General features: G+C 49.0%; 1 protein-coding gene across 1 annotated transcript in view; it reads right to left on the reverse strand.

The window, feature by feature from the left end:
* Positions 1 to 7,841, reverse strand: part of LOC147101856 (NMDA receptor synaptonuclear signaling and neuronal migration factor-like) — a 96,146-nt gene extending 88,305 nt beyond the window's left edge. Inside the window, exons 1-2 of the mRNA XM_085965851.1 lie at positions 7,508 to 7,841; positions 5,926 to 5,993 (exon numbers count right to left, since the gene is read on the reverse strand). Coding sequence (XP_085821977.1) covers positions 5,926 to 5,993; positions 7,508 to 7,788 — 349 coding nt within the window. The 5' untranslated portion in view covers positions 7,789 to 7,841. The remainder of the gene's footprint in view (positions 1 to 5,925; positions 5,994 to 7,507) is intronic.
* Positions 7,842 to 8,167: the final 326 nt, after the last annotated feature.

Genomic DNA, 8,167 nt, shown 5'->3' on the forward strand with positions numbered 1-8,167 from the left:
TGGTTCAGGCACCCACCTCAGGGATGCATTTTAGGATGCACTAGAGGCCAGCACAGCTCTCTCTCTCGCTCATTCGTTCTCTTCCTCTCTATCTCTCTTTTTAGGCTTTCTCTTCTCTCTCACTTTTTCTCTCTTTCACTCTCTCTTTCTCTCTCTGCTGTTCCCGACTGTCCTATTTCTCCACGACACATGCTCATCTACTGAGGCCACTTCTCATTAAGTGAAGTGTTTGACAGGAGGGTAACAGATATGCACTTAAGGACACTCAGTGCATTGCCTGTTATGACTAAACACATTGTGGTGTGCAGGATTTATCTGTCACTTTTATGTCCGGCCAAATAATTTGTCCCCGCTGCAGCTCGGGGATCACTAAATCTGACGCAACGATCGGGGGCTGGGCCAAAATCAAAGCAAACGACTGGAGGAAAGAAGAAGAGTTTTTCCAGAGGGGCGTCAGCCTGTATTTTCTCCAATCCCTTCAGGCTGAGAGCGAGAGGTGACCAGCGCTCCAGTCTTTCTCACTGTTGTGCGACCAGCCGCTATGACATGCCTTGTAAGCCCTAGATTCAGAGTGCTGTCAGTCAGGGCTCAGTGGTGGCACTCTTGAGTCAGAAGGTCATGGGATCAGGTCCCATTCCAGAGACTCGAGCACATAATCTCGACTGCCATTCCAGTGCAGTACTGAGGGAGTGCTGCACTGTCGGAGGTGTCCTCTTTCAGATAAGATGTTAAACCGAGGCCCCGTCTGCCCTCTCAGATGGATGTAAAAGGTCCCATGGCACTATTTCGAAGAAGAGCGGGGGAGTTCTCCTCGGTGTCCTGGACAATATTTATCCTTCAACCAACATCACTAAAAACCGATTATCTGGTCATTATAACATTTCTGTTCGTGGGAGCTTGCTGTGCGCAAATTGGCTGCCGTGTTTCCTACATTACGACAGTGACCACACTTCAAACGTACTTTATTGGCTGTAAAGCACTTTGGGATATCCTGAAGTTGTGAAAGACACTATAGAAATGCAAAGTATTTCCTTCTTTTTCACTCTTAATATAAAAACACCTAAAGCAATCCACATTGTTGTAATGGATTCCAGGACTCGGAGGCTCCATCCACAATCACTATCACACACACTCAGAGCCTTACAATCCCACTCCGACTCTCACAAACACAGAATCTCTCAGATATACAATCTCACTCCGACTCTCTCTCACACACACACAGAAAATCTCACAGGCATGTAATCCCACTCACAGGGGAGAGGAGGAGAAATGCTTTCGCTCAGAGCTTTTGGGATTTGGAACGCTCTACCTGAAAAGGGAGTTGGACGGATACTTGAGGGTGAGAAACTTACAGGGTTATGGACAAAAAGTAGGGGGGTGGGACTGAGCATGACTGCTCTTTCAAAGAGCCAGCACAGGCACGACGGGCCGAAAGGTCTCCTTCTGTGCAGCAAGTTTCTATGATTCTATGATCTCTCTCTCTCTCTCTCTCACACACACACACATACAATACAGGTTGAGCGTCCTGAATCCAGCAACCTCGGGACCGAGGCCGAGCCGGTTTTCATGTTTTTCCAGACTTCGGAACGTGTTTCTGATGTCCGAAGTCCGGAAATATCGCAACCTGGGCTCAGGCGCTTCCGGACTTCGGACATCAGAAACACGATCCGAGTCCGGAAATGCCTGGGCCGCTCCGCGTAGCGCTGACTCGTTTCTCCGCCCCTCCCCTTCTGTTAAAGGGGGAGGGGCGCTGCGAGCTCTGCAGAGCATCCGATGGCCCACACTAGGCCACCAGGGCGGCGTGGTGCCGTGGCCGCAGCCTGGTGCCGTGGCCGCAGCCTGGCAGAAACACTTAGTGGAGCTGTGCAGATTAAAGAGGATAAAACACAACACTAAAATTTTATTGCATCACTCGCATTTTTCAAAAAAAAAGACAACAAAAGTTAATGGCTTTTTGAAGTAGAGGATGAGCTTCCAAAATCCGGGGTTCTGGATTCCAGAACATTTCACGGATTCCGGACGACCTTGCCACCAATCACAGAATCACACAGAATCACAGAAACCCCACAGTGCAGATAGAGGCCATTTCGGCCCATCAAGCCTGCACCGACACATATCCCACCCAATCCCCGTAACCCCTACACCAACACATATCCCACCCTATCCCTGTAACCCCACGTATTTAATCCCCCTAACACTAAGGGTTAATTTATCATAGCCAATCAACCTAACCCACACATCTTTGGACTGTGGGAGGAAACCGGAGCACTCGGAGGAAACCCACGCAAACACGGGGAGAATGTGCAAACTCCACACAGACAGTCACCCGAGGCCGGATTCGAACCCTGGTCCCTGGCGCTGTGAGGCAACCGGAACATTTCACGGATTCCAGACGACCCTGCCACCAATCGTCCCAGAGTCCGGATTCTGGAACTCCAGATTTTGGACACTCAACCTGTATTACAAATTTACAATTCCACTCAGTCTCGAGGGGTCCAGGTACAGAAATCACTAAAAGCTAGTGGGCAGGTACAAAAGATAATTAAAAAGGCTGATGGAATATTGGCCCTTATCTCAAGGGGGCTGGAATACAAAGGGGTGGGAGTTATGTTACAGCCGTATAAAGCTCTGGTTAGACCCCACCTGGAACACTACATTCAGTTCTGGGCACCGTACCTCAGGAATGATATACTGGCCTTGGAGAGGGTGCAGAACCGATTTACCAGAACGATACCTGGGCTAAAAGGGTTAAATTATGAGGATAGATTGCATAGACTAGGCTTGTATTTCTTTGATGTGGCGATGCTGGTGTTGGACTTGGGTGGACAAATGTAGGAAGTCACACAACACCAGGTTATAGTCAAACAGCTTTATTTGAAATCACAAGCTTTCAGAGCGCCGCTCCTTCGTCAGGTGAAGTGAAGAGAAGCATACAGGCACAGCATATATAGTCAGAGAAAACTGCCAGATGATTACAGGTAATCTTTCTAACTGCCCTTTATCACACCTCGGCAGAGAGATAATCACAGCAATCGAAGGTGTGAATGGTGTCCAAACAGGTCAGTCAGGAAAACATTACATCAAAGAACAATGAGGTGGGGTCACAAGGGGTCAAATGTTGCAGATGCTGGGGTCTGTATGAAAAACAGAAAAAAAACTTTGCTGGAAATCACAGCAGGTCCGGCCGCATCTGTGCAGAGAGAACAAGCCAACGATAACTTGAGTCTGGATGACTCTGTCAGGTGGGGTTACATGAGTATAGAAAATTAAGGAGTGATATAATTGAGGTGTTTAAGAAGATTAAAGGAGCTTATAGGGTAGATAGAGAAACTATTTCCTCTTGTAGGGAGTCCAGAACAAGGGGGCATAACCTTCAGGGGTGATGTCAGGAAGCACTCCTTCACACAAAGGGTAGTGGAAATCTGGAACTCTCCCCAAAAGCTGTTGAGGCCGAGGGTCAATTGAAAATTTCAAACCCGAGACAGATAGATTTTTGTTGGGTAAAGGTATTAAGGGATATGGAGCAGAGGCGGATAAATGGAGCTAAGCCATAGATCAGCCATGATCTAAGTAAATGGTGGAACAGGCTTGAGAGGCTGAATGGCCTCCTCCTGCTGCTTTGTTCACTACAACAACTTACATTTAGAAACATAGAAAAATAGGAGCAGGAGTCGGCCATTCAGCCCTTCGAGCCTGCGCCGCCATTCAATATTTTGCTGCAGTTGTACAGGGCCTTGGTGAGACCACACCTTGAGTATTGTGCAGTTTTGGTCACCTTATCTGAGGAAGGACGTTCTTGCCATGGAAGGAGTTCAGCGAAGATTCACCAGGCTGATACCTGGGATGGCAGGAATGACGTATGAGGAGCGATTGGGTCGACTGGGCTTGTACTCACTGGAGTTTAGAAGATTGAGAGGGGATCTCATCGAAACCTATAAAATTCTGTCAGGCCTGGACAGACTAGATGCAGGAAGGATGTTTCCGATGGCCGGGGAGTCCAGAACCAGGGGTCATAGTCTAAGGAAAAGGGGTAAGCCATTTAGGACAGAAATGAGGAGGAATTTCTTCACCCAGAGAGTGGTGAACCTGTGGAATTCTCTGCCACAGAGGGCGGTGGAGGCCAGTTCATTAAATATATTCAAGAAGGAGTTGGATATATTTCTTAAGGCTAAAGGGATCAAGGGATATGGGGAGAAGGCAGGGACAGGGTACTGAATTTGGATGATCAGCCATGATCTCATTGAATGGCGGAGCAGGCTCGAGGGGCTGAATGGCCTACTCCTGCTCCTATCTTCTATGTTTCTATGATCATGGCTGATCCTCTATCTCAATACCATATTCCCGCTCTCTCCCCATACCCCTTGATGCCTTTTGTGTCTAGAAATCTATCTATCTTCTTCAAAATATTCAGTGACTTGGCCTCCACAGCCTTCAGTGGTAGAGAATTCCACAGGTTCACCACCCTCTGAGTGAAGAAATTTCTCCTCATCTCAGTCCTAAATGTCCTACCCCGTATCCTGAGACTGTGACCCCTCGTTCTAGGCTCCTCAGCCATTTATATAGTGTCTTTAATATAGTAAAACATCCCAAGGTGCTTCATTGTGTTATCAAACAAAATTTGACACCGAGCCACACCAATCGACACGTCACCCCACAGAGTTATTAGGGCAGGTGACCAAAAGCTTGGTGAAAGAGGTAGGTTTTAAGGAGCGTCTTAAAAGGAGGAAAGCGAGGAAGAGACGGAGAGGTTTAGGGAGGGAATTCCAGAGCTTAGGGCCTTGGCAGCTGAAGGCATGGCCGCCAATGGTGGAGCGATTAAAACCGGGGATGCTCAAGAGGCCAGAATTAGAGGAGCGCAGTGATCTTGTGCGGGGTAGGGGGGGATTGTAGGGCTGGAGGAGATTACAGAGATAGGGAGGGGCGAGGCCATGGAGAGGTTTGAAGGCAAGGATGAGAATTTTTAAAATCGAGGTGTTGCTCAAGGGAGCCAATGTATGTCAGGGAGTACAAACTCAAACACACGCACGCACACACACAATCTCACAGAGATACATCCCCATTCCATCTCTCTCACACACACACACACTCTCAGAATCTCAGACAGATACAATCCCACTCAAAAGTGTGTGTGTGTCCTGTGCGTGGCAGGAAACCAATCGGAGATCAGCGGCAGCCTAAACACAAGAACCAGGGGACTTCCCAAGAGAGACAGAGATCATCAGCACCTTCACTGCAAACAGCCTGTGCCCACACTAGTCTGAAAACGCCCAATCTTGTCTGATCTTGGAAGCTAAGCAGAATCAGGCCTGGTTAGTACATGTGATGGGAAACTGCCTGAGAATACCAGGTGTAATAGGCTTAAGAGGTTGCAGCCCCTCTTTCATTATTTGAAGGGGCTGTTCCTCGATTTTTGGCTGCACTTCAGTCCCACGCTCCTGATCTTTGGTCACCCAGTGCGGAGGGGAGCAGGCAGGTAGGATGACCTCCTCGTGGGACTGCTCCTGGGCCTGGCCAAAGTGGCCATTAACAGGTCCAGGCAGGAGGGGGGTCGTTCGGCCCGATTGCCTGCCTTTCTTCCACGGCTATGTTCGCACCCGGGTGGCCCTGGAGATGGAGCACACGGTGTCCGCTGGCACGCTCGAGACCGGTGGGCGCCGGGAGTGCATCATCACCCCAACAATACAATTTTAGTTTGATTTGTTAGGTTTTATTTAAAGTTTTACTGATTTACAGTCAATTTGTTTAATCAAAAAAAGGTAAAAAAAGTTGATTTGTGCGATCAAAAGAAGCACCACAAACAGTTTGAGGAAGAAAATATATGTCACCAGGTTGTCTTCTAAGGCACTCTTATACCTTTGGAGGGAAGGGGACCGTGTCCGGGGGGGCGTCTCCATGACACGCAGGAGATGAGAGATGGTCCCTTACCTGGCACCTTGGTGCTGCTGGTACTAGCCTCGGTCTGCGACAGATACTCTCCGAAAACTTGTGCTGCTCTTCACAGTCGAATCCGCAACACGGCAACAGGGCAGGGAGACAAGGAGATAAATGTGAAAGGGATGCAAACCTCACAAAACTGCACAAAGCACCCCCACCCCACCCCGCACAGAGACTGATTCATTCAAGCACTTAAAAGGGGTGGGAATGACAAATTGACACTAAAATACATAGCGGGTTCACCTCGCCTACAGCTGCAAGGGGTCAAGTGAATGAACCTTTCACAAACAATCGATCAGTTCCAGTACAACAGGCATTGTAAATATGATTCAATTAGAATCAATGCCCATTACCGAACAGGCAATAAAGCACATTCAATATTTACACATTTCCAATTGTTGCACCTTTAAGTATTTCATTAAAAAAAAGTGATGGGTGTAGTTCTGCTCACTTGCTGGGTAGTGTAACTCTAACTTAGTGCGGTGCGAAAGAGAGGGACAAGACAGAGAGAGAGAGAGAGAGAGAGAGAGAGAGAGACAAGAAGAGTAGGGAGAAACAGATAGCAAACAGAAACAAGAGCAAAATACAGAAAGAAAGCAGAAAAAGATAAAGGACAAAGCAGAGAGCTAGAAATGACTGGTTGTGATGTTAGCGTACGAACGTTGAGCACATTGTAGAGCACTCCTCTGCTATTTTAGCCGATTTGTTTTAAATGGGCTAGCACCTCCATTAAAACCGTGGATACAGGAGTGTTATACCAGCCCTTAAGTGCTCGCAGGCGCATAGTGCAAACTGTAATTGATAGGGTAGGGAGAGGAGTGAGAATAGGGGCAGGGAACTGTGGCAATAGAAGGACAGAGAAACATGAGGGAGACAGGGCGGGCAGAACAGAGAGAGAAAGAGATAACATTGTAGAGGAAGAGACAAACAGAAAGGAAAGACCAAAACTGCACAAAGAGAGACAACAGTAAGAAAATAAATAACAGAACAAACAGAAAGAGATAACAGTACAAGGGAAACGGATAGAAGGCACAGATACAGACTGGAGACTTAGACACAGAGAGAAGCATACAACAGGGAGAAAGATGGAAGAACAATACGGGCATAAGAGGAGAGGGAGAAACCCCAGGAGGCAGACACAATTCCAGAGGCAGGAAGACCCGGGGGGGAACAGTCCGGAGCTTGGATGAGCCCGTGAGGGAGATTCAGCCTCACAATGAGCGGCACAGAAGGAACAATAAGCGGAATGACCGACCACTCGCCCTCTGCAAGGGCTGAAGCACCGCTTCCCGGGGCAGGGGATTTGGCACCAAGTGAATGGGTTTGTGGGGTTTTTTGCTTCTTAAAAGGAGCGAGCAAACTTTCACATCTCATCAACTTTCGCAAGTGAGGGAAATAAATCACATTTAACAGACACCGACAGCAAATACAACAGCCGCTTAAAGGGGACTTGGCTGTAACTTGGCAATCCCTGCGGTAGGACTGGAGGCAGCGATGCAGATTGATAGGATATTGCAGGGTGGGCTGTAAAGGCGGCGCTGCTTGCGCCCATCTCCGGACCCACTTACCTAACCTTGGATTCAGCCGAGGAGAGGGCATCGCTCCGCGGGGTTTTCCGCTTGGAAACAGCGCTTCCCATCCTGGATCCAGAGCTGGGGAATGGGACTCATCGCAGTCACAGGGCGGCCGGCTCGGAGCCCTCGGCCACGCCTCGCAGTGCCAGGCTCCGGGAGCTGAGTGCCTGCTCCTGCTCTTGTCCCTGCCCGCCGCCCATGCTCTGCTCCGGCGCACCTTGTCCGGGACCCGAGAGCTACCGCGGACAGACTCGGCGGGAGGAGCGAGCGGCCGCCACATATGGGCAGGGGAGGGGGAGCCGCAGTGACGCGGCCGGTCCACCTCCAGGGGAGGAGGTACCAGCAGAGGGGCAGATAGAGAGAGGCAATAGAGAGATAGGACAGACAGATAGAGAGAGAGAGGGGCAATAGAGAGATAGGACAGACAGATAGAGAGAGAGAGGCAATAGAGAGATAGGACAGACAGATAGAGAGAGAGAGGGGCAATAGAGAGATAGGACAGACAGATAGAGAGAGAGAGAGAGAGAGGCAATAGAGAGATAGGACAGACAGATAGAGAGAGAGAGAGAGAGAGGCAATAGAGAGATAGGACAGACAGATAGATAGAGAGAGAGAGAGAGGCAATAGAGAGATAGGACAGACAGATAGATAGAGAGAGA

The sequence above is a fragment of the Somniosus microcephalus genome, chromosome 23 (genome assembly GCF_052327205.1).
Source record: "Somniosus microcephalus isolate GS21.2 chromosome 23, FLI_Smic_1.0, whole genome shotgun sequence".
In the NCBI taxonomy this organism is placed as follows: Eukaryota; Metazoa; Chordata; class Chondrichthyes; order Squaliformes; family Somniosidae; genus Somniosus; species Somniosus microcephalus.